The sequence below is a fragment of the Alosa pseudoharengus genome, unplaced genomic scaffold, assembly GCF_046254945.1.
Source record: "Alosa pseudoharengus isolate Yale_2024_CS ecotype anadromous, Long Island Sound unplaced genomic scaffold, YU_APseudo_1.1 YU_APseudo_1.1_scf_3, whole genome shotgun sequence".
Classification (NCBI taxonomy): Eukaryota; Metazoa; Chordata; class Actinopteri; order Clupeiformes; family Clupeidae; genus Alosa; species Alosa pseudoharengus.
In genome coordinates, this window is record NW_027468718.1 from 15,111,679 (window position 1) to 15,135,522 (window position 23,844).

Consider the following 23,844-nt stretch of genomic DNA (forward strand, 5'->3'; position numbering starts at 1 on the left):
TGATTTTATTCCCAAACTATTTATTTTATCCAATACTTACATATATACATGATAATGCAGAATCACATTGGCACAAAATAATAAAAATAATACAATTATAGTCTAGACCAGTCATCCATGCTCACTGTTTAGTTTCACATCTCTCATTCTTTCCCATTTAATCTCACTCAAAATCACACCCAAGAAGCTCAACTCTCATAGTAATGGAATTCTTCCACCTCCTGGGAACAATTCGGATAAATTTGGCAAATATGGGAGGGTATATGTAGTTTTTCTTGTGATCGTTGTTATCGTTGTTCCCGTCAAATTCCTGCAGAAACAATAATTCACAAGTTAACAAATATTTTATATTGTTATTATTAAACAATATGCCTAAACATCACTTGGTAATCACACAGACCTATCAATACATACCGATACTTCATAATCCGAGTCACTTGTGTACTTAGTCCACCTGACTCCATCTTTGCTGTACTCCAGAATGAAGGCAGAGACAAACATCTGCGTGCCCAATGACTTGGCCCCCTGGGTAATGATCCCTGTGATCTTCTTCACATCGTTCAACTCAATCTGCAGCCATTGTTGCATGTCATTATACTATGGCAGATGGAGACAGATAGATACCCAGCGTCAATAAATGTCTAGAAAACAGACCCTGGGCTAGGCAACACTCGGGGTGCGTTGTGCTGAGCCATGGCGAATGGGGCTCCAAGTGAAGAGATGAGTTTTGTTATTTAAGCACTCAAAGCACTGTCAGTTCAGAGAACACATCCTATTAGCTTAAAAAACCTTGTGTTTTCAACAGCTTTAAATTTATTCTGAGGGTACATGAACACTCAGAGAGAAATACACTTGTTATTCACAAGTTGTAGGCCTGCTATTTATGACCGCCGTGCAGCGAAGCGGCGGTCATATGGACCCTTTCAACAAGGTAAACAAAAACAATGCTTGAACATTCTATTTGGGCCCCAATCTACTTCCTCTGCATTAAGATAACATATGGAATGTTAAAAAGGAAGTCTTGTGGGGCCAACTATGATGCTGATAATGAAAATTCCATGAAAGGGTCTATAGGTTTAGTCAGATTTTTTTTCTCTTTTTTTTTTCTTTTTCGCATGTCCAAATTTCCGTCAATGATTCCCGGGACACTGAAAGACCGGGGTACACGAAACTTGGTGGGCATGTAACTCCACATGGATAGCATGGAACCATCGTTTTTCGTTTTGATCTGTAGCCCCCCCCGCTGTACTGGACACAGTTTTCTGTGAATATCTTGAGAACCGTAGGGCCTAGGATGACCAATTTTTTCCGTATGTTTGTCTCCAGGGGTCATGTTAACCCATTTCATGTGCACACATGTGCATAAACAGATACACACGCACACACATACATTCACAGTAATCATACGTATGACACATACTCACACAGTAGACATATGTATGCATGCATGCACATGCACAAACACACATACGCAGGCAAACACACAAGCACGCACACACACACACACACACACACACACACACACACACACCCACACACATAAACATAAACGTGTACACGCACACATGCACACAATTCAAGAATTTCTCAGAATTATGAACAGGCAAGATGGGGGTGGGGTTGTATAAAATGAATTTTACATGTGAAATCTATGAACTAATCATGTTTTGGTACTTGTTGTCTAGCAGATACCAGTGAGAATTGAGTGTGGATAATGCAATTTAGTGAGACAGTTAGAATCATATAGGCCTTTCAGCGTGATTTATTTTTGTGGAAAAAATGTGCTGGACTGGGCGGCGGTCATATTTTGTACCGCTCTGCGGTGCATCTAGTTACTATATTGTTTTGTGCTCTGGATTGCGAGCCCCATGAAAATGCAAGTGTGTTTGTTGTGTGAGTGCAGTGTGATTTTGTTGGGGTTTCTGAGGCTGCTAGTTAGTTTGCTAGCTACAGTATAGACAAAATATCAAAATATAATATATATATATATAAAAATCATTAAAGACAGGGTCTTGCAGTGCATGTCTCCCTTAAAGGCACTATGCTACAGACATGAAGAACTGAAGCTACCTTAGCTTGCCAGGCATTGACGGTCCCCTGCCTGTCGAGACGAGCAAGCCAGGCTTCCCAAGTCCCGGCATACCAGTTGCTTGCCGCAGAGCTGGCTTTTATCTGCTGGTCTCCAATATCTCCACTCTTCATTCCCAGTGGTACAGAACAACCTGCAAGCACACACACACACACACACACACACACACACACACACACGTGCAAGGATGATCATGATATTGATGAGACATGATGTTATTTGCAGTTTGAGTTAGGAGAATGAGAGTGTGTGAGACTGAGCATTGTTGTGTGTTCCTCCATACCATCCAGCTCACAGCCATAGAACTCCATGCGCACAGTTGGGTTGTTGTAGGAGTGCAGTGGATGAAGACGCACGTATCGACCGATCATGGGTGGGTAGAATATGTTTTCCTTCACCTCATGAGCTCCCTGGTTACCTAGGAAGATCTTTCTACGCAAAGTCTTTTTAAAGGAAAGAAAGACAATCACCTGTAATGGATGAAGCCATACAGACAACACACACATTCTGGCCCCTTGCAATGTTCACTAACCTTCCTGACGGTGTCACCGTCTCCCTCTTTCTCATTATTGTCTCCCTTGTAGAAAGTCCACGTCTTGCGGTCAATGCTATAAGATATGGTGTAATTAACCACATAGTTGGAGGAGAACATCTCTTTGGCTCCCTGTGTAGCCACTTTGCTGATGACCACGGGCCTCTGGAAATTGACCTGTGCAATAATAAAACGCACACCTCTGGTTAATGCCCATCAGTCAGACAGGGACAGCATTCTAAAAAAAGCTCAAAAAGTGCCACAAGTCAATAACATGAGAGACAATCATTTTCAACATCTTAGTTGCAGTTGTAATAGCATGACAATGCATTTGGGGGGGGCTCGAATATGTGCTCAGTTTCACAATGGCTTGAAACCAATGAGGGTTGGATTTGGCATTTGCACTTACCTGGATCCAGGATTCATCTTTTTTGTCTGTACTCCACGCGTTGTATTTCCCTGAATTGTCTAGCCTTGCCAAATGGGGCTTCCAATAACCTTCAAAAACACATTCACATAATGTCCAATGTGAAGAGGATAGCAGTGACTATTGGCTAGCAGGTAAATCAAAGCACATGTCCAACAGGATAGGGCAGGACATACCTCTGGCGTCTGAGGCTGTGATCTGGTTGTCTTGAATACTGCCAGACATAAGGCCAAGTGGATGGTAGCAATCTGTCAAGTGAAATATAAATATTTAACCAATGAAAGCATGAACAAATCTTTCATTCATTTTCAGATGATTATAGGAACATAGATTTCATGTTATTATTACATGACCTGCATTTTTTAGATTTAGTGACATCATAGATGCATTTCAAAATCAGTTACATGACTTGATGATTACATGGACATCTGCTAAGAAGATTACATTAACATGCTTGATTCTACTCTCTATCTGGAACACTTCATAACAATAACATTAGTCTGACAAAATACAGAAAGTGAAATTGTGATACAAATTTGAAATCTGAGTTCCAGTGGTTTGGTACTGTACCATTGTCTATCACAAGGAACAGAGATTGCATTCCTTTTTGTTGGGACAGTCCAACTTCAGACTCAACAAGCCAAAGGCCTGGCTTAGATGGCCACATCTGCAGGGTAGCAAACCCTCCTGAGGTAACGCAAAACACAAAAAATCAGATTGAACAAAAAAATAATAATGTTAAAGCTTTAGTTTCTACATTGTGAGTCTCTACACTTGACCTTTGTTCAATCTTGCATTACACAAATGTGTTGTATCTGTACGATTATCGTGTTCTCATACAACATCAATTCTAAATCACCATAGGCCATAAAACCCAGTGTGTGGAAATAAAAACTTGAAATGTCTGACCAGGTAGAAGGGGATAGACGCCTTGCCGATGGAGTTTGCTCTGGTGGTTCAGAAAAGTCTGGCCGTGGAAGTGGACGCTGTGCACATCATTTGATGCCCCCATATTGAAGACATGCCAGTTGGCCAGTTGATTGGAGTACATTCTCAGGCCTTTCAGACCAAAGATTATACCGTTGATGGCTTGAATTGTACAGAGAACAGTATTGATTACTATGTGTTCACAAAATGTTTAATTGATATACATGGTCACATTCAGTCATATTATTTTAAAAACTCACATTACAAAAACACACAGCCAGACATACAGTTTAGACTCATATTCACATACACAGATGCAAATAGCCTACATTGTTAAGGTATATGCACACACACACACGCAAACACACATACACACACACACAAATAGACCTAAGTACCTGGAAATTTAATGTTCTCTTTGAACAAAGGATCCATGACAGCTTTCTTGTGTCTCCTTTGAATCATCTCATAGTTTTTCTCATAATACCAGCTCTTGTTTTCATCAAACGTCATGAAAAGAAGCACAAACTCTCTGCTGACCTCATCTCTGACTGGCTTCTTGCTGCCCTTCCGGCAGATCAAGAGTGGGCCGATGAGTCCCGAATTGATATCTCTCTCCTGTGAAGTATCCACACCCAAACAAACAAACAAACAAACAAACAAGAAAACAAACAGAATAATTCAGTCACATCGACCACTTGGTTAATTAAATTTGATCACGGAGATAAATCACTCAATGGCACGAAACATTGCTACTGACAGGATTCACTCCAGAGTAGTAGGCCCAAGTGCGGCAGTCGGGTTCACCATCCTTCGGTTCCATTTTGGAGCTCACTTTCCACATGTAGGTGTACGTCTCATTGGGGCGCACTGCATTGTCTTCTTGGTACCAGTATGGTGTGTTGTCCACGTAGTTCAATCCCTCCATTTGCTTGCCGTACGAGATCCCATTTGCATGAAGTGAGTAGGGTCTGCTAGCCAGGTTCCTGAAAATAACCTGGTGTAGGAGTTGTAGAGAGAGTGTTTAGGTTTGAGCCAAAGATGAAAATGTTTCCACATTACTATCACAGTGGTGCTATATGGATAGAGAACAGTGGATACTGAAGGAAAATTAACCTAGTGCAATGATGACTACAGTACTTTTGTTTTCTGTATCCTACTACAATATTTAACTGTGATTTAACGTACCATGATTGTGTCTCCAACCTCGGCTCTGATAACAGGGCCAAGTATTCCCAGATGTTCCTCAACCTCTCCTCGGATGTCTGGTGTTTTAAAGTTGGGGTCTAGATAACCTCGAAAGACCACCTTGGTGAATTTAGTATGCAATCCATCAGATTTCATGTCAAACCGCCTAGTTTTAAAATAAAAGCATTTGTCAGGATTTTTGATAACGTTGTCAGTAAGTGAACATTTCCTCAACTCTGCAGACACCCAGAAAAAGCCTTAAATGAATGTTGTTTGTATTAAAAAAAAACTTTTCAAGGTCCAAACGTGAGCTTCATTCATAGGGGCCCAAATGACCTAATCTGTGCTACCCTCCAGTGTGCTTCCTCTGCGACTTTACCTTTGTCCATATCCGCCGTAGTCCCACTCAACTTCCTCCGCACTCAGGAAATACTGTCTCACGTTGGTGCCCTTTGGAAGATTCTTCAGGAAATACTGTGTTGTCTCATCTAGTGTCATACCCTGTGTCTGCACTCCTTGGCTGTATGGGTCCTTATACTCGATGAACTCATATTCCTCATTGCTCGCACTATCTTTTCTGTCCTGGTAATCATCTGGAATCGCAAATAAGTCGTAATCGTTGAATTCCGTCCGAGGCACCCCGATGACTATGGCCTTGTTCAAGATGTCTTCCTCATTTGAGATGGGCCTAGCTCCTCTCGGCTGAAACCCCCTCGGGCTCAAACTGGACCTGGCCTGGGGCTTGTACTGTTTCTTCTTTCTGGTTTTCATGGCGTGCCCCTTGAATGGCCGCACCCTCCTGTGGACCACCTTCTTCTTCGGTTCTTTCTTTGGCTTGGTCTCGTTCTGGATGTACTTGGTCAGATCCTCGGGGGTCTCCATGGGCACGGACTCGTGTTTGCCCTCGTAGCCCCAGTGCTCCTTCGGGTGGCCCAGTGGGTTGGTCTTAATCCCATGGCTCGTGTTGTGCTTCAGGTAGATGACCACCTCCTCGCTGCTGGTCCAGTCCTCTTCAGTCTCCTGCAAAGCGTTGCCATAACCTGTCGACCCGTGAGAAGCATTGACAGGAGTCCATTCACCGCTCTCCGAAGATGACTTACTCGAGGAGACGTTTTGAAAGATCTCAGCGGATGACTCATTAATAGGCAAGATCTCACCGATCTCAGCACTTTGAACAGAAATCAAGAGCCGGTCATTTGGAAAGGTTCCATTGTTCTCCTCCTCAATGAAAGCCTCGGAGACTGGTCCGATCTCAGTGTTGTCAGTGGCGTTGAGAATGAGTGTGTCCTCTGGGCTCAGTGTGTCATCTGCTATGCCCTCTACCATAGTGGCAGCGCTGTCCTCAGGCACAGTGATGATGATATCGTAGAGTGACCCCTGTATGTCTGAGCCTGCTTCCTCCTCTATTCGCCCGATTTCCGTCAAAGCATCTCCCTCCAGGAGTACAAACTCTGTGTCAGTCACATTCAAATTCTCAGTGAGTGGTGCCTGAGGGGTTTCAGAATAAGCAAAGGCATGCTCTGTTTTGTTGCTGTCTGCTGCCCACTCAGCAGTAATGTTTTGAGAAGATTGTGTGTCATTGCCTGTGTTATCTGGAACTTCTGACATGTTTGACAGCACCATATTTGGGTCCACCAATGCTAATGAGACATTGTGTTCAGTGATGTTGGTTTGTATGTCTGACCAATCAGATGCGTTATTTCTTAACATGTAGCCACTCTCTGTTTCGTTCACTGATGAGTTGGATGAAGGAGTTGCCAATGGGACTGATGTTTCTGATGTGCTATCCAGCAAAGGCACAGCAGTTGCAAGTCTTGTGTCGTTAAACATCGGCATGTGAGTACTGTTGATGGAATCACCCGTGGTTTTATTAACAGAAGACACCATAGATGTTCCTTTCACGTTTAGATTCTCATTCCAAGATGCTGTTGTGTTCACATTTAGATTCTCATTCCCAGGTGCTGTTGTGTTCACGTTTAGACTCTCATTCCCAGGTGCTGTTGTGTTCACGTTTAGACTCTCATTCCAAGATTCTGTTGTGTTCACATTTAGATTCTCATTCCAAGATGCTGTTGTGTTCACGTTTATGCTCTCATTCCAAGGTGCTGATGCTGTGTTCTTCACCGTAACCTCACTGGTTGAGGACACATCCATGGCTGCCTGGGAAGAGGTGTCTGGTTCAGAATCAGAACTGTTTCTTGCTTCCTCAGCAGGACCATGGTTCTGTTTGGCTCTGTTTTCACCTGGCAAGTTGTCCAGATAATCAAAGTCGCTGAGATCCAGCAGCTCCATATTAGGTTGGGAGGCGTTGCCTGATTTCTTATGTGATCTGATTCCAAGCACGTCAGCATAGTAGTCAGTTTGCATGTCTTCTACCGGGGGCAATTCCTCTACAACACTCTTTGTTTCTTTGGGCACGTATTCCTCTGGCTTCCAGATATTGTACTCTCCCTCTCCTTCCTCGTATTCGTAAACGTAATCCCGGAAGCACTCCACGTCTTTAAATTTCACTCTCATGCCCTTGGTGCTGTCATGAGAGGTCAGTGATGACAAAAGCCAATCCCCTTAAAAAAAAATGTAAGAAAATAAAAATCCACAATTAACCATTAAGTAACATGCCTATGTAGAAGCAGCATGGTTTTTATGAGGATTTTAGACAAGAATATGAGAAAAAAAAACTACCATCAAAAGGCACTTGATCTGAAAGAGTCAGCTGGCCAGTGCCTATCTTTTCTCACCTTTATTGTCCATGTTCATAGCGATGGTCTCCCCTGTCATGGGAAACAGTGTGAGGAAGTCATCCTGCCTGTTGTTCAGTTCAAACGTATGGCCATAGAAGGTGACCGTCTGGATGCCCTTCTGCTCTCCAACACTGGAGACGTGCCAGGTGACGATTTCCCCATTGCAGAAGCCCAAGGTTTGGCCACTCTCGAACATATAGCCATTGATTGCTTTAGGAATATTGAAATGGTAACTTAAATAGGTGAAATTAAACTCTGGAAACAAGATCAAAGTGTTTGATGATTTGCAAAAACATATATCTCAGTTTTTACAAATATTCATAAATCATGTGTTTTTATTGTGGATTTCATTCACTGTCAATCAAACTGTAGTCAGGTTGTTCACGTGAAAATAACTAAAATCAAAATAACCTAACTGCAGATTGATTTATATGACCTGGAATTGAAAATGAATTAAATTAGAAATTATCAATGAAAATAAGATGTGTATGTGTGTGTGTGTGTGTGTGTGTGTGTGTGTGTGTGTGTGTGTGTGTGTGTGTGTGTGTCACACGTTTGGTACTAACAGTGCATAACATTTGATGCGTAGAAGTCTGGGGCATCTTTTCTGACTCTGTCCGGGTCACTACAGTATTCCTTAATATTTTTATCCAGGTACCAACTCTTGTTCTCGTCGAAAATAGCAAACATGGCTTGTTGCTCCTTGTCTGCCTTCAACTGCAAGATAAACAAATGTTCCGGTACAAACTGACTGTTCAAAGCAAACAACTGGAATAGTACAAATATATCACCATGTAGGTACACAAGCAGGCAGACAGACAGACAGACAGACAGACAGATTCTGGATAGATAGATTTATAGATAGAAGGATAGAATGGATGAGCACTATATTGCTGTGATGGTCATCTGAGTCATCTGAGAGGGTTACCTGGACGTTCCTCTTGTTCAGAGACTGGCTCTTGCAGATGAGCAGTGGGCCTACGAGGCCAGAGGCGATGTCCCGCGGGGTGTTAACCGCACTGTGGTACATCCTGGTCAGGCAGCGCGGGTCGCTGGGCAACGGCTCGTCCTCATCGATCACATTCCATATGTACGTGTGCGTCTCTCCTGGCTGCACCGCGTGGGTCTGGTTCCCTGGAGGAGGAAAGGTGCATATCAGGCCAGCTGACTCTTTCAGACCAGCTGAGAGTAAAGTACACTGGCCTATGACAATTTCAGATGGTTTTCCGTGGATCATTCTACAGCTCACAGGAAAACAAGGAAGGGGTACATGTACAATAAGCTGTTAGAGGAAACAGGTAGAATTAATATCCACACTTCCAAAAGTCATTCCAAACTAGTTTCCTTATATATTTTTTAGCTGTTACCCCCTTGACAGTGGCACAAATTCATAAGGTTATAAAAAAGATCCATATAAGGATGGTTAATAAGCTTTTAAAAGAGAAACTGGCAACTGTACTGTAACTAACACTAAGTGACAGACAAAGTAATCAGATATGACAGTTCACAGCAGGTTCAAACATGGTGGAGATGAATCATATCATATGGTTGTAAATTCAAATTCAGTGGTGTTCATTCAAAATAGATGGTGCCTTACCTCCTTCAGGATAGTTTGCTCCCTCTCCAGCCTTGTCTATAGTCAGACCATGGGGGTAAATACTGTATGGTCTGGTGGCTTTGTTGTTGAACACAATCTGTAATAACAGCATCAACAAAAATATGTATTTTTTTTTTTTTTTTTACAAAGAATGACATTTTGTGATGACAAGTCCAAGCTGTGATCATTCATGAAATCTAGGACAACCTGTAAAAGCCATAACAAGGGACTCTTATTATATCCTGAGGTGTGTGTGCATGCATTATTTTTCTTTCGAATAGGCAAGGCAAGGCAAGGCATTTATTTATATAGCGCATTTCATACCCCAGTACAGAATACTGTGTTGTCCAATTATTGGACATAATATTTGTTATATTATATAATATCGGACATAATTATTGGATATAATATTTTTATGGACCTAATATTATATGCCTTATACATCATAAGATATTTGATATTCATATGAAAAAACACTGTATGGAAAAGCGAACATTAATCAAGGCTCCAATAATGGGAAGGAAGCCTATCAAGTGAGCGTCATCTCACCCTTATCTGGTCTCTGATCTGTGCCCTGATCACGGGGCCGATGATGCCCTGTTCCATCTTCCTCTGTTTTTCCTCAGCTCGCTTGGTGAACGTCTCATCCGTGTACTGGGTGAAGACTGCCTTCCTGTACTTCTTACCTATACGGTCAGGGCCCTGCTTCATGTATATGGATCTGAAATCCCTGCAGGAGAAGGGTGCAGAAGGGAACAACAACAACAACAACGACATCAACAACACACACACACACACACACACACACACACACACACACACACACACACACACACACACACACACACACACACACACACACAGATATTTCAGCAACTAAGTTTTGAAACAGACTCCTATTTGTTTCCTGTATTTGTTTCCTGATCATTTCCTGTATTTCACTCACAGATATGAGGTAGTAGGTTAGTATGAAAAACTAAAGCTGTTACTGTGATAAGTTGATAGCCAGATCAATTGTGTTAAGCACATTATTGTGAATCTTCTAAACAAAGACCTAAACCATTGCTTCTACAGTGCTAAGTATTGATGAACGGTATGATGTTGACACTAACTTATCAATGTAGTCTGGCATGTTAGGAGTGTAGTCCCAGGTCACTTCCTCGGCGGCGATGTAGTAGGTCCACATTTGGCTGTCTAGTTTCTGCTGGAGGGTGAGCTTGCGTTGGGGCTTGGTGAATCCCTCGCACGTCCTCACCATCAAATAGCCATGCATCCCCGCTGGAGGAAAGATTAGCAGAAAAAGAAAAACATTCATGATTTTCATGTGTTCATGTTTAAATTACCTGCAAAACATCTTCCTGCCACTAAAATGTGCTTGAGCATTCCAGTTATTTCCAGTCAGTTCCCATTACTGTGATGTATATTACATAAAAGTTCAGTTATAATATATTACATAAAAAAGACATTGTTGGAAACAGACAAAACTGGTTAAAGACTATATATATATATATATATATATATATATATATATATATTTATTTATTTATCACTTTTTAAGAATTTGAATTATTTATATTGTGAGGTACTCTTCAGTACCACTAACCAAACTAAAACCACACACAAAAAGAATATGTGACAGCATGTCACCAAGCGACTCTAACTGTTCTGAAATGAGCATCACGACGGTGCCATCTTACCCTCCTGATGCTTGCTAATGAAAGAAGAGATGAGCCACCGTCCGGTGTGGACTGCAGTCATGCTGGCACTGGTGGTGGTGCCACTTATGATGCCCACTGAAGACACCCTGTGCCCATCCTGCGAGAACACCTGACCATTAAAGTGAATAGAGAAGAGCTCTGGCGAAGAGCTCATGCCCAGGAAATGCCAGCTGACAGAGCTGTAGGCACAGACGCTCAAATCTGTGGCATGAGGAGGAATAGGGACGGTGGTAGGGAGAAACAGAATGCAGGTCCTACTGTTAGACCAAAATGAAATGAAATTAATGAAATGCTGCCAGTAAGACACAATTTGACTTCTTGTCCTTATTTATGATGGTGTCATTCAACCCTTTTTCCAAACGGACATGAACAAAGGTTTGCTCTTCTTATCTGATTATAAGCTCGGCTATGCAGAAGGGAAGTATATCTGGCAACACATTCAAGTTGAATGAAGTGATCGAAATGATATAGGGTGAACCACTATGTGCTAATGGCATATTATTTTACTAACCGGGTACAGTGCCGTTAGCGTAGCCATTGATAGTGTATTTGATGCTGTTGGCGGAGGAGGGGGCTCCTTTGCTACACCAGCTGAGGCTCTCATCAAAAATGCCAAACAGGAGAACGTTCTCCTGATGAAAGTGTTTCTGCTTCCCAGAGTCATCAAGGCTTCCTGTGACAAGGACAAACACAAAACAGTCTTGTTTCGTTTTTTGTGGCCACATTAATAGGACATTTCCTCTGATGAGAATGAAAAAGAACAAAACCCAAGAGAATCACAGGAAAACAGACCATGCTGATTTTTTTCATTTTAGCAACACAGTCACGGGTGTACATGTTAATGTTTCTCCTCAATGCCAGTGTGATGTGCAACATGGACTTTTACGGGAGTGACTGCACTGTGCCACAGTTAAGTATAAGTATACCGGTAAGTATATATACTCTTTTGATCCCGTGAGGGAAATTTGGTCTCTGCATTTAACCCAATCCGTGAATTAGTGAAACACACTCAGCACACAGTGAACACACAGTGAGGTGAAGCACACACTAATCCCGGCGCGCAGTGAGCTGCCTGCAACAACAGCGGCGCTCGGGGAGCAGTGAGGGGTTAGGTGCCTTGCTCAAGGGCACTTCAGCTGTGCCTACTGCGTGCCTACTGGTCGGGGTTCGAACCGGCAACCCTCCGGTTACAAGTCCAAAGCGCTAACCAGTAGGCCACGGCTGCCCCCAATTGAAGGAGGTATGGACACATAATCCATTCACAAACATTCGGAGCAAAGATGGTCCATAATCTTATGCTGCAAATATGTAAGGTTGCAGCAAATCAATGCAATAAGATCATATTTCTTTTGTGACCTCATGGAATATAACTATGATACTGGATTATGTCATCACCAATAGTCCATAAGAAATGATTGTGTAACATCAATGAGTGAGCTACAAGAATGTGGCCTCAGGGTTCGTGTCTCAGACAGTGGTAAGTTCTGATGTAAAACCCCCTTCTCATAAGTGTGTTTAACAGATCAGTCATATGAGCAAATCAAGTCATGTCTCATTTATTTATATGGCTGTATCTAAAAAGAATAGAGTTGTGTCAACAGTTAAGTTTGTCATACCAAAAGTTTCCAAAACTGTAATGAAATGTACTGTGTGTCTTAATCAGTCTCATTTATTTTACCCGGTTTGCAGATGAGCAGAGTGCCGATCAGGCCTGAGTTGTAGTCCTTGACGATGTCGATGTGAGAGAAGTAGGTGTACGTTAGGCAGGCCGGGTCGGCAGCCTCTGGTGTCACCGCCGATGTCACCTCCCATGTGTATGTGTGGGATCCCCCAGTGTACACCACATCGTCCTCCTTCTCCTTTTGGGAAGTGTTGTCGAAGTAGTAAGCTCCTGGGGTTAAAGCACGCCGCAGCAAACACAACTGTGTCATTCACCAAAATAATGCCTTTACATACATGTAAATGTATAGCCTACCAACATTGTAATTTCCTAACTTGTTTGCTATTAGTCATTTAAATAAATTATCTTTAATTAATTTAATTACAGTAATGTAATTACTGTCAGTTTCAATTACATAAAATATAAACTGCCTATGGATTGGACTTTTGGATATTGATATCTTGCCCTGGGATGGATTCCAAGCAAACTTCTTGATGCGTTTTTTTCCTGATGCGTTTTTTTTTCTTTTCCTCAGTGGACTTCAGAATTGACTGTGGTTACACTGTCTCTCCATGTAGTTAATATATCCAAAAAAGTTAAACACAGCTGGTTGTGTAAACCAGTCTGTGTACTTAATGGAATGAGTAACATCTCCATACACAATGTCCTCTCTCTCTCTCCGACACCAGCAATGTGCCGACATCTCTCTGGTTTACATTCTCTCAGAAGCCACAGTGCTGACATGAGCTGGAACACACCCTCAGACTGTTTGCCATACGCAATGCCATGAGTGTGGATGTTGCAAGGCTGCTCCACCATGTTCCGGAAGGTTACCACGATCACATCGCCTTCCTGTGCGCGCAGCGTTGGCCCAAGCAAACCTACACAGAAAACAACAACACATGAGTTTTTCATACATAAGTATTATGAATGAAAAGTATACTCAGGCAGTATACTCAGGCAGTATATATTGGGCAGCCGTGGCCTACTGGTTAGCGCTTCAGACCTGTAACCGGAAGGTTGCCGGTTCGAACCCCGACCAGTAGGCACGGCCCTTGAGCACGACACCTAACCCCTCACTGCTCCCCGAGCGCTGCTGTTGTTGCAGGCAGCTCACTGCGCCGGGTGTTTCACTAATTCACGGATTGGGATAAATGCAGAAACCAAATTTCCCTCACGGGATCAAAAGAGTATATATACTTATACTTACTTATACTCATAAGTATATATAAGTATACTTATGAGTATACTGTAAATGAATATGGTGATCTCATAGACTAATGCCGCTCAACACACTATCTGGACTGATGTCTCATCAGACCATGTTGTTGCATGTAAACTGTAATTAGCCTGTGGCTATTGCACAATGACTTAACAATAGTTTTGACGGGTCTCTGGGGTAACACGATGGCTGACATGGTTTCAGATGAATTTACCTAACTCTGGTGGATGGGGCTTGGCCTTTTTGAAGGTGGCATCCTCATATTCTCTGTATACCGCTTTCTTGTACACCGCCCCAGACCTGAAGCAATGACAGTAATTGTTTTACATACATACACAATTAGAGTATCCATTACAGTTACAAATGCGTTTTTGTGTGTGTGGAAATGCTCTGTCTTGAATCTATTTATATATTTATAAGTGCAAATATTAAAATTAATTAATTGAGTTGTTTTTATGCATAAAAATATTCAAGTGTTATCGTTCACAAGGACCTTGAAACATGTTCTCTCATAAAACAGTTCATTCACCCTCTTTCATGAGCATTTGTTATCAAATTGGATTCAAGCTTTTGATTAAATTGAGATAAAGAGAAAAACTCTTCCAACAGAATGTTGTGTGGGAATTTCCCTTTGTTGTTATAGAAGAGAAATACCCATACTAAATGCATCTGTCTATATTCCCACACGAGATGTCCTGTTCTCGAACAAGTACATGGGTATGTAAGGAAACAGCATGAGAACCATCTAACAAAACCACACTCTCTGATAGTAGCATCAAGAATGCTTCCAGTCACCAAATAAAATGTCATGACTAGCAAAAACAAAACTAGCAAAACATGACCAGCAAAACTATAGCAGAGATGACAGCCAACAGGCATGAAATGTAAAACGTTCTGGATTTACCTTTGCGGTCCAGAAGAAGCATAATCCCAGTCAATATAGACAGCGGCAATGTAATAGTGCCTTTCCACAGCTAGAGCAGCATTGCATAGAAAAGTGAGAAAAAGCCAAGCATATAAAGTCCCCTCCCTGGGACACGGCCTCATGTCTGGGTTGAGCACTGCAGGTAGAGACTGTCTGTTTAGGAGAGCGGACAAGAAAATGTGGTCTCAAAGCCGGAGAGGCAGTGCCCTTTATCACTGTGACACACACACACACACACACACACACACACACACACACACACACACACACACACACACACACACAAAACCAAAGTCCTCCACCCCAAGCCACACACACACACACACAGAAAGCGACAGGAAAGCTTCCACTGATGCTTACTCATGCCAAAAACACATTGGTTTCTCTTTCTCCTCACACGCACACACGCATCACACACACAAACATGTTTCCACAATAACATGTTTCCACACATTATGAAGCACATTTCCATTAAGAACAATAACACAATTCTAACTTGGACTCAATCATGATGTAAGTGCATCTGAATCATTCTGTCTTAATAGCAATTAGAGTCTAATAGTTTACATTACCTGTCAATATGTCAGTCTATATCACTTCAACATACAATTAAAACTTTCTATACTTTACACAATTGTATGTGGTAGCCTATATTTGTATAACAGCCATTTTTGACATATTGCTAATAGTCTTATTCCTCCATGTAAGCACATACTCCCACAAGTTTAAGCAGGCCTATGAGGGGTTACAAAACCATAAAACCACCACATGTATCACTGTATAGGCTACATCGGGTAGTTTTCCATATACACACAAGAAAAACACCCCTTCCTGGAGGAGAAGAGTTACTGGAAATTATTCCATCATGACACTTCAATGACACCAGGATTTACCAGAACATCCTCTTGCCTCTTAACATGAGACCCCTCTAGAGAGGCTCAACACAGCTCAGAAAAAAATATTAGTAGCCTAGGACTATCCCTGATATTAGTACAACCGCCTATGATCTGGGGCATTTCATGTTGCCATGTCATTAAAAGCCAAATATATTGCATTCTTTGCTTATTTGATGTTTATACAAGTCAATATCCGCAGAAGGTGTGCTGTGCTCACAGTTGAGAATCTCAGAGGAATGTCTCCCAGATGCCCCACTGTGAGGTGGGGAAACAGCTGTAGGACATGTTTCCCTCCCAGGAAACGTCTGGAATAGTTTTGTTTTTTAAATCCTAAGAACTTTTCTCAGTGACTGCAATGTGTGTTTTTATCTGTTTTGATTTGTAATAGCCTACATACACCAGGAAAGCAAATTTTGTCTTTTATTTCCTTTTTAAATGTATTTCCAAATATTCTGACATGTCAGTGACAAGTGACCTAGCGCAACCGCATATAGTCAAAGTTTAGCACAATCTGCGCACACATACGCACACTTTGATCTCTACGCTCTTGAACACACTAGAGAAGTGATGACGTTGATATTGCATTTCATACTGCGCATGTGTGGTAAGCTTTTACCCAGGAAGGTGCAGGTTCCAAATCAAGCCAATCTAGCACAATAAAACAAACATGGGGAACCAGGTAATGTGCATAATTTCATTTGCCACATATTCATGTTCAGACATAATCACTTTTCCTTAATCGGATACATTATTCGTCTGAGTGAGAATTTAGGCTACTTGACACACATTCCTACCCTGCTGTCAGTTTTCTGAATTTTACAGTTAGGCTAATTGGAGTATTTAGCTTGATGATAGTTAGCTTGCAATATACTAAAGTTACTTTGTATTCTCTTTCTAAAACATGAACCTGGTTTTTCAGAGATATGTCTTATCTGTTTCGACTGTTCAACTCTTATTATTTCCCCCTCCTCTTCTGATGATGGTCACTGTTAGGCTATGACAGCTGTTTGTTGTGTCAATGGAGTAACATCAGCTTCTTCCTTCCCTAGGTACATTGCACACGCTAACTTATTGGTGTTTTGAGATGCGTTTCTGACGTTACATTAAATCTAGCCTCTCTGTCAGAATGTAACGATCTGTGATCATGGTGTCAACTGATGCAGCATTTCCCTGACCCTGCGGAGAAATTTGTCTGTTTGTGGTTTGTAATTGGTAAACACTCCACGTTAGCAAGAATTACTGCTAACTCAATAATCTGTTTGCTATGCAGGAGAGAGACTGTAGCCTTTCCCACTCAAAGCTTTTGTCTGCTCACGACTTATCCTAACAGCAGGAGTTGTCACTATGGGTCGTTTCTTTCGGTTATTCGGAAGCTGAAGCAAAGCATACAGTAGTTCAACGATGCAATTCGGGACCGGAGACGGCTTAGGCAAACGAGAAAAAATATTAACAATACTTGTATGGTAGGCTACGTGAACGTTGTTTTGACTTGCGTTACTGCACATGTTGACCATGCTAGTAGTTAAAGGAGAAGCTTCCCATCATTGTTAACAAAGTTACCTAACGAATTAAGCAGTGTTTCTCTTTTCCAGTGAGTCGTGACATTCTTCATCCAGCCTGCCCACCGGGACAACCAGGCTTGGCTCTTCACCATGGCCCACTATTCCTCCTCATCGCCCGCTTGCTGCAGCTGCTGTCCGAGGGCATGGCGTTGTTCCCGCTCCTCTGCCCGTACCCTGGGCCTCGGCTTAGGGTTTGTCATGTTGGGGACCAGTCGCATCCTGCTGCTCAAGTTTTCTGCAAATTCAGGTGAGTTAATCGCTTTTAAAGAGGGCATCTTTTTCCGGTTTGTAGGCTAAGTTATATTTAGGGTTGCACTGTATCTTCTAAGTTGTAAAGTAGCCTACAGTGAAACAGAAAAATGAAAAGTTATTTCTAGTTTGTTGTCAACATTGTTTATATTGTCTTCCTTCACAGAGAACAAGTATGACTTCCTTCCTGCTTCTGTAAATCTGTTAGCAGAGGCCATCAAACTTCTCTTCTGCTTAGCCATGTCTGTGAGGGTAATAATTCGAGGTAAGTTTCCAATCTGTGGTTCTGGGAGCGTGAAACATTTCACAATTGGCCTGTCAGAGATGACAGAAATTGCACAATTGTGCAATTACACTGTTAGGGATTGAAGAATACTAAAGGTGCATAATGGAATAAAAACTTTACAACTATTGTAACCTTTTCTTGACTATTTCTAGAACTCCAGTGACAAATATGCACACTTCCTTTGACTTAAGCTTAAGTGAAGCTCATTTCAGTAGACTTTGGTTATATATTGTTATAATGTGTTGTCATAATGTATTCCATTTCAGTGTCTGACTAGATTATTAAGACTGTATTTATATTTGCTACTCTTTCTTAGTCTTACCCAGTAGTGGTCGCCACACAAATGTAGTCTATATTACTTGGTCTATAACACCCCATTTCCCTCCAGTTGGTTGTGCAGTGGTTGTGGCGTGGGCTCACTCTCCAACTCTCCCTTGTTTTTTTGTCCCTGTTGTCTTCCCGTAGAGGAGAGATCGTTCAGAGATCTGTGTTGCTCCTCCGGCTCCTCATTCCTCAGCTACATGAAGTGGTCTGTCCCAGCATTCCTCTATTTCCTGGACAACCTTATCATCTTCTACGTGATGACCTACCTCCAGCCCGTACGGTTCCATTAACACTGATAGTTGAAATGCTGTACTGTAGTGCTGTCATAAATCCAGCAGACATGGCTAATGAAGATGTTACTGTTGTTTCACATTCACAGAGGTTTTTTGAAATGTGACTGTTATCAACATTTTGTACAACCATATCAAGCCAAGGTGGTATCAAGGTGATATCAGCACTGGTTATTGATTGTTTATCTGTTTGTTCACTTCCCTAGGCCATGGCAGTGTTGTTTTCCAATGTTGTCATCCTGACTACAGCTGTGCTGTTTAGAATTGTGCTGAAGTAAGTGCTTTTGACATCAGATAAGAAGAGTTTGGGGTAGATTGTATGATGGTAAATGTATGTGGGGTCTGCTCTCAACTGGACTTTAGAAACTTTTTCCTTCAGTGTACTTCTGGAGATTGACAGATTATGCACATAATTTACCCTTCAAACAGGCATGAGTTGGAATTTACCTGAAGTTGTTGCACGTGTCTGCCTGCAGGAGGCGCTTGTCCTGGGTGCAGTGGGCTGCCCTGGTCATTCTCTTCCTGTCCATCATGGCCCTAACCATGGGCACGGGGGACAACCAGCGTGCCATCGCCGTGCCCGGCCTGCACGTCTCCCCCCTCTCCACCCCCTCCAACAGCTGCCTGGTCTTCACTCAACAGCAGCTGGAGCTCCGCAACCACACCCTGGCCGCAACCGTCGCGGATGACCCGGCCTGGAACGAAACGGTGGCGTGGCGCCTCCGTCGCTTCGGCCTGGGATACGTGTTCCTGTTGGTGCAGTGTTTCGTGTCGTCCATGGCCAACATCTACAACGAGAAGATCCTGAAGGAGGGCGACCAGCTGACCGAGAGCATCTTCATCCAGAACGGCAAGCTGTACGTGTTCGGCCTGCTCTTCAACGCCCTGGCACTGACCCTCCGGCCCGAGGACCGCGCGGTCATCCTGCACTGCGGCCTGCTGCACGGCCACAACGCCTTCTCGGCGGCGCTGGTGGTCGTCACGGCGGCGCTCGGCCTCTCGGTGGCCTTCATCCTCAAGTTCCGCGACAACATGTTCCACGTGCTGACGGGCCAGATCACCACGGTGCTGGTCACCGCGCTCTCGCTTTTCCTCTTCGACTTCCGGCCGTCAGTGGACTTCTTCCTGCAGGCGCCCGTGGTGCTGCTGGCCATCTACATCTACCACGCGAGCCGCACGGCCGACCCCGAGTGCGCCCTGCAGCGCGAGAGACTGCGCGTGCTCAACGGCGAGGTGCTGGAGAGGTCGCGAGGGGTGAGCAGTGATGAGCAGTGATGTTGGTGCTGGTGTTTTTGTTGTTGTTTTTGTTGTTGTTTTTTAAAAAAAATAAGAGACGGAAGGTCAGGAGGAAGTGTTTTGACGGGTCGTTTAGGGGACGAGGATTTATCTTGCGCACACACAGCGGAATTGTTTATTTTTGAGGTTTCGCTCATACAGACTCACACACACACACACACACACACACACACACACACACAGAACATTCACACTGACAATTATGAGTGGAGAGCTGATGAAGGGGTCCAGAGAATCTCTCTCTCTCACACACACACACACACACACACACACACACACACACACGAAAACAAACATTTTAAGAACACCTAAAAGGAAATGGTGGGAAGAGAAGAATGACCTCTCTCACTGGATATGAATGAAGTTGTGAAAGAGCTGCAGGCGGTTTGATTTTTAACACACACACACACACACACACACACACACACACACACACACACACACATGCACAAGTGGCTCTCTGTGAGCGACGCCAGGTCTCTTGACTAAATGTAATCTCATTTTGGGGATGACAGGAAAGAAACCTTAGAAAGTCTCTTAGTGAAAGCACAATTTCGCACCCGCCCCAGGTTACCTTGACTGATCTCATTATGGCCAATGGATGCACGCTTGTTGCAGCCAGAGACAGAGTGGTCTGAACTCTCCTGGTAGTCTTCTGTGAGCCCTGTATAGGCTCCTTGTTTAGCCTTGGAGACAGACAAACATATACATACATGGCTATTATGTAGCGGAACTTAGCTGGAAACTGTAGGAGGGAGACTTTTTTTTTTTTCTTGTCTTTTTTAATTGTTCTGCTTGGGTGAAAGGGAAATGCTGGGGCCTTGAGGCTGGAGTTTGAAAAAAAGTAATTTGTAAGCCGCATGAAAACCTGGCAAACACTCCTTTTTCACTCCTTTTCTTTCCTAACCCAGCAGTATGTTTTGAGGCAAGTCCTCCTCTCTCTCTCTCTACTTGTCATGCTGAAATGGTGGCTCACTGTGTTGAGAGCAAAACAGTACACTTTGTGTTCCAAGTTGAATGAGGCTTCATTTAATTATGTTGGTTGATGTGTGTGTGTGTGTGTGTGTGTGTGTGTGTGTGTGTGTGTGTGTGTGTGTGTGTGTGTGTGTGTGTGTGTATGTGTTTAACTCCCACCCTCCCAGACAGCCCCTCTGAAACTGAGACTGTGATTTATATGTGGTTTTCCTGTTCATAGACAGAGTCTCTCTGTCCTTGTGGCATTTTTGTATGTTTACTAGATGGCGTTATTGCCAGGCCAGAGGGGCTTATAATATCAGGATTGTAAATGTGTGGTTACATGGAAGGGAGGGAGGAGAATGAATTTAGCTTCTCACGTTGGCCCAAATGTGATGTGATCACAAGGTCATGCACAAAGTGCTGAATTAAGTTGGTGTCACACAGGTAATAGATAAAGGTCATTGCTTTATTTTTCTTGCTTTAAACTTAATTTAACGGTTGCCATGCACGAGCATAACTACAACCCCAACAAACACAAGAGTCATGAGACCCTGCTCACACACTCGGTGTATGCTGCAGATTTTACAGTGACCTTTCTCTACTGCGTGACGGCCCACTCATGTTTGAAATGTGATGTAATCAGCAAGGTCGAAGCCAAGGTCATGCACAAAAGTGCTAAATTGAGTGGGTGTCACGCAGGTCATCGAGGTCATTTCTGTTGATTTTTGGGTTGATTCAAACTGAAACTTAGCGATTGTCATGCGCAACCGTAACTCCAAACCCGAGTGATGAGACCCTGCCCATGCTCTGTGTGTGCTGCTAAGGGTTAAAGTAACATTTGGAATTTGGAATGTATAACGCCCTGCTCTACTCAGCTCTTCTGTGCATGACCAAGGCTGCTTCCTCTTCTCATGATGTTATGCAAGTTTGCCACGGACGCAGATGGTTTAAACCAGTAAGCGTGATATTAAGAGACAGGAAACCGGGCTGGCTTTGTGATTATCCACATCGCTTGGGCCCAGTAGGATGTGTCCGGTATGAAGAGCTTTAGAGGAGACCTAAGTGCTGTCCCACTGTCAGCTGTCCCTTCTGATAACACCAGTGACTGGACTAAAAACAATGGGCACTCATTGTATGGTGTAGTCACTCAGTCAGAAGTGAAGCCATCTGAAGGAATTAAAAAAACAAAATGGCGCAGATTTAGCCAATGTAATTTTGATTAGATTTTCTGTTCACTTTATATGCTCTGGCTAAAAAAAAAAAAAGCAGATATTCTGCACAGGAAATGGCCAACCAATTCATTTTGGCTTCATTTGCTCAGAGCGTTAGTGCATGACGTCACAGTGTCCAAGTACTCTACAGTCATTGGCCCACAACACATCACCTAGCACTCCTGTCATTGGCCCACAACACATCACCTAGCACTCCTGTCATTGGCCCACAACACATCACCTAGCACTCCTGTCATTGGCCCACAACACATCACCTAGTACTCCCAGCCTGGAGCCTCGCTCCCGAGCACACCTGCTGTCTCCCACACCCCACAATGTGCCTTCACACATCCTCCTCCACACCCCACAATGTGCCTTCACACATCCTCCTCCACAGCTCATGGTTCCTTTTTCAAATTCTGCACGAGTGGGAAAAACACAGCTCGTCCATCCAGAGACGTGTCACTTCCCCATCACTGCACTGCAGCATGCTACCAATGACCCCTCAACTATATCAGCCGTTTTCTATTATATGGATAAAGCTTAGCACTCAGCTAAAAGGGATTTTCATTGACATTCTCTCTTAGTCTTAGACTAGGCCTAATCCTTGAATGGGGAAACCGGCCCTAGTCTGTGTCACTGTACAACTGTTGATCTACAACCTGATCCTAAAACTGGTGTCCCCGGTTTCTTCTCTTGTGTCGTGTGTTTGTGGTCCAGGATGGCGAGGAACTCGAGAGGCTGACCAAGCCCAACACTGACAGTGACACGGAAGAAGAGTCTCTCTAGCAGACGTAAGATGGTAACACGGAGGACTGAGTCTCTCTCTCTGACAGACACAGACAGACGTGGGGGATGTAATGGACCTTTCTGTGGGAGCCCTCTACCTCCCTGTTACCAGCTTCTCCTGGGGTAATCAAGCTCAGTGGTGGTTATCGTGTTGTAAATTATTCAGGAAAGTGCCTGTACATAATGCTTGGTTTACAAAATTATATGGTTAGAGAATAATTGTGTGTGTGTGTGCGTGCGTGCGTGCGTGTGTGGTGGTGGTGAATAACCTGAGTCTAATGTGTGGGTGTGTGAGTAGAATAGCCATAATTGAATTTGGTGTGTTTGAGGCGAGGGAACAATGAACTGCATTGACCCCCCAAAGGCTTCATGAAATAGGACAAAGGGATGATATCATTACTGTTTTAAAACTGCATAAATGGTTGTGTGGAACATGCTATAATTACGCTAAATTATTTGAATGTTTGTATGAAAAAGGCTTCAGTTTACTTAACAATTTTGGAGCAAATAGCTTACTTTATATATGACATCATTACAAATTACCACTGCACCATGGTGCCATGTGTGTATATTTTTAAGCTCTATTAACATTTCCATTATTCATATCCACAAATACCTTGTTCAGTGCCTGTTTGTTTAAATCAGTGAAACTCTTGAAGCCTGTCATTCGTAGTAAGCATTATTGATCTCTTTTTGATACTCGTTTTCATGGTTTCTTTGTGTAGATACCTTACAAAAAGCACAAATTAAACCTACTGAATGTAACAATCGCCAGGGGTGTTATGTCAGGACATATTGCCACAATTGTATGGTTTTAATGGCTGAAAAGCAGAATAAATGAATATTGAAATGAAATCTCAGTGTACAGTATGTTTATATATAGTCATGTTTTCTATCCTACTAATTCATGAATAAGTCTTAATGCAAACATGATCAACCACTAGCCATTCAATTGTAT

General features: G+C 42.9%; 2 protein-coding genes across 2 annotated transcripts; one reads left to right on the forward strand and one right to left on the reverse strand.

The window, feature by feature from the left end:
* Positions 1 to 80: 80 nt before the first annotated feature.
* On the reverse strand, positions 81 to 15,170 carry f5 (coagulation factor V). Its single transcript, XM_076263265.1, has 25 exons — positions 15,006 to 15,170; positions 14,316 to 14,401; positions 13,638 to 13,760; positions 12,898 to 13,110; positions 11,731 to 11,892; positions 11,199 to 11,420; positions 10,614 to 10,779; positions 10,051 to 10,231; positions 9,502 to 9,598; positions 8,833 to 9,038; positions 8,471 to 8,621; positions 7,902 to 8,114; positions 5,543 to 7,727; positions 5,164 to 5,329; positions 4,736 to 4,972; positions 4,374 to 4,593; positions 3,958 to 4,137; positions 3,619 to 3,735; positions 3,225 to 3,296; positions 3,031 to 3,119; positions 2,622 to 2,798; positions 2,373 to 2,532; positions 2,071 to 2,222; positions 415 to 597; positions 81 to 310 (listed from the first exon to the last, which is right to left on the reverse strand). The coding sequence occupies exons 1-25, from the start codon at positions 15,146 to 15,148 to the stop codon at positions 164 to 166; spliced, it is 6,048 nt and encodes a 2,015-aa protein (XP_076119380.1). The 5' UTR covers positions 15,149 to 15,170; the 3' UTR covers positions 81 to 163.
* A 1,356-nt stretch (positions 15,171 to 16,526) lies between these two features.
* Positions 16,527 to 23,741, forward strand: slc35a5 (solute carrier family 35 member A5). Its single transcript, XM_076263300.1, has 7 exons — positions 16,527 to 16,601; positions 17,515 to 17,731; positions 17,900 to 17,998; positions 18,485 to 18,618; positions 18,840 to 18,907; positions 19,110 to 19,887; positions 22,818 to 23,741. Exons 2-7 carry the CDS (start codon positions 17,575 to 17,577, stop codon positions 22,884 to 22,886), a joined length of 1,305 nt encoding a protein of 434 aa, XP_076119415.1. The 5' UTR covers positions 16,527 to 16,601; positions 17,515 to 17,574; the 3' UTR covers positions 22,887 to 23,741.
* The last annotated feature ends 103 nt before the right edge of the window (positions 23,742 to 23,844 follow it).

Bases quoted from the DNA above. Each gene is read 5' to 3' on its own strand.
- f5 (XM_076263265.1), bottom strand. From the start codon at position 15,148: ATGAGGCCGTGTCCCAGGGAGGGGACTTTATATGCTTGGCTTTTTCTC. The intron at 13,111-13,637 runs GTGTGTTCCAGC...CTTTAACCCCAG, and splicing joins GTATGGCAAACAGTCTGAGG to GAGCTTACTACTTCGACAAC. The intron at 2,533-2,621 runs GTTAGTGAACAT...TCCTTTAAAAAG, and splicing joins ACGGTGACACCGTCAGGAAG to ACTTTGCGTAGAAAGATCTT.
- slc35a5 (XM_076263300.1), top strand. From the start codon at position 17,575: ATGGCCCACTATTCCTCCTCATCGCCCGCTTGCTGCAGCTGCTGTCCG. The intron at 17,732-17,899 runs GTGAGTTAATCG...CTTCCTTCACAG, and splicing joins CAAGTTTTCTGCAAATTCAG to AGAACAAGTATGACTTCCTT. The intron at 19,888-22,817 runs GTGAGCAGTGAT...TTTGTGGTCCAG, and splicing joins TGCTGGAGAGGTCGCGAGGG to GATGGCGAGGAACTCGAGAG.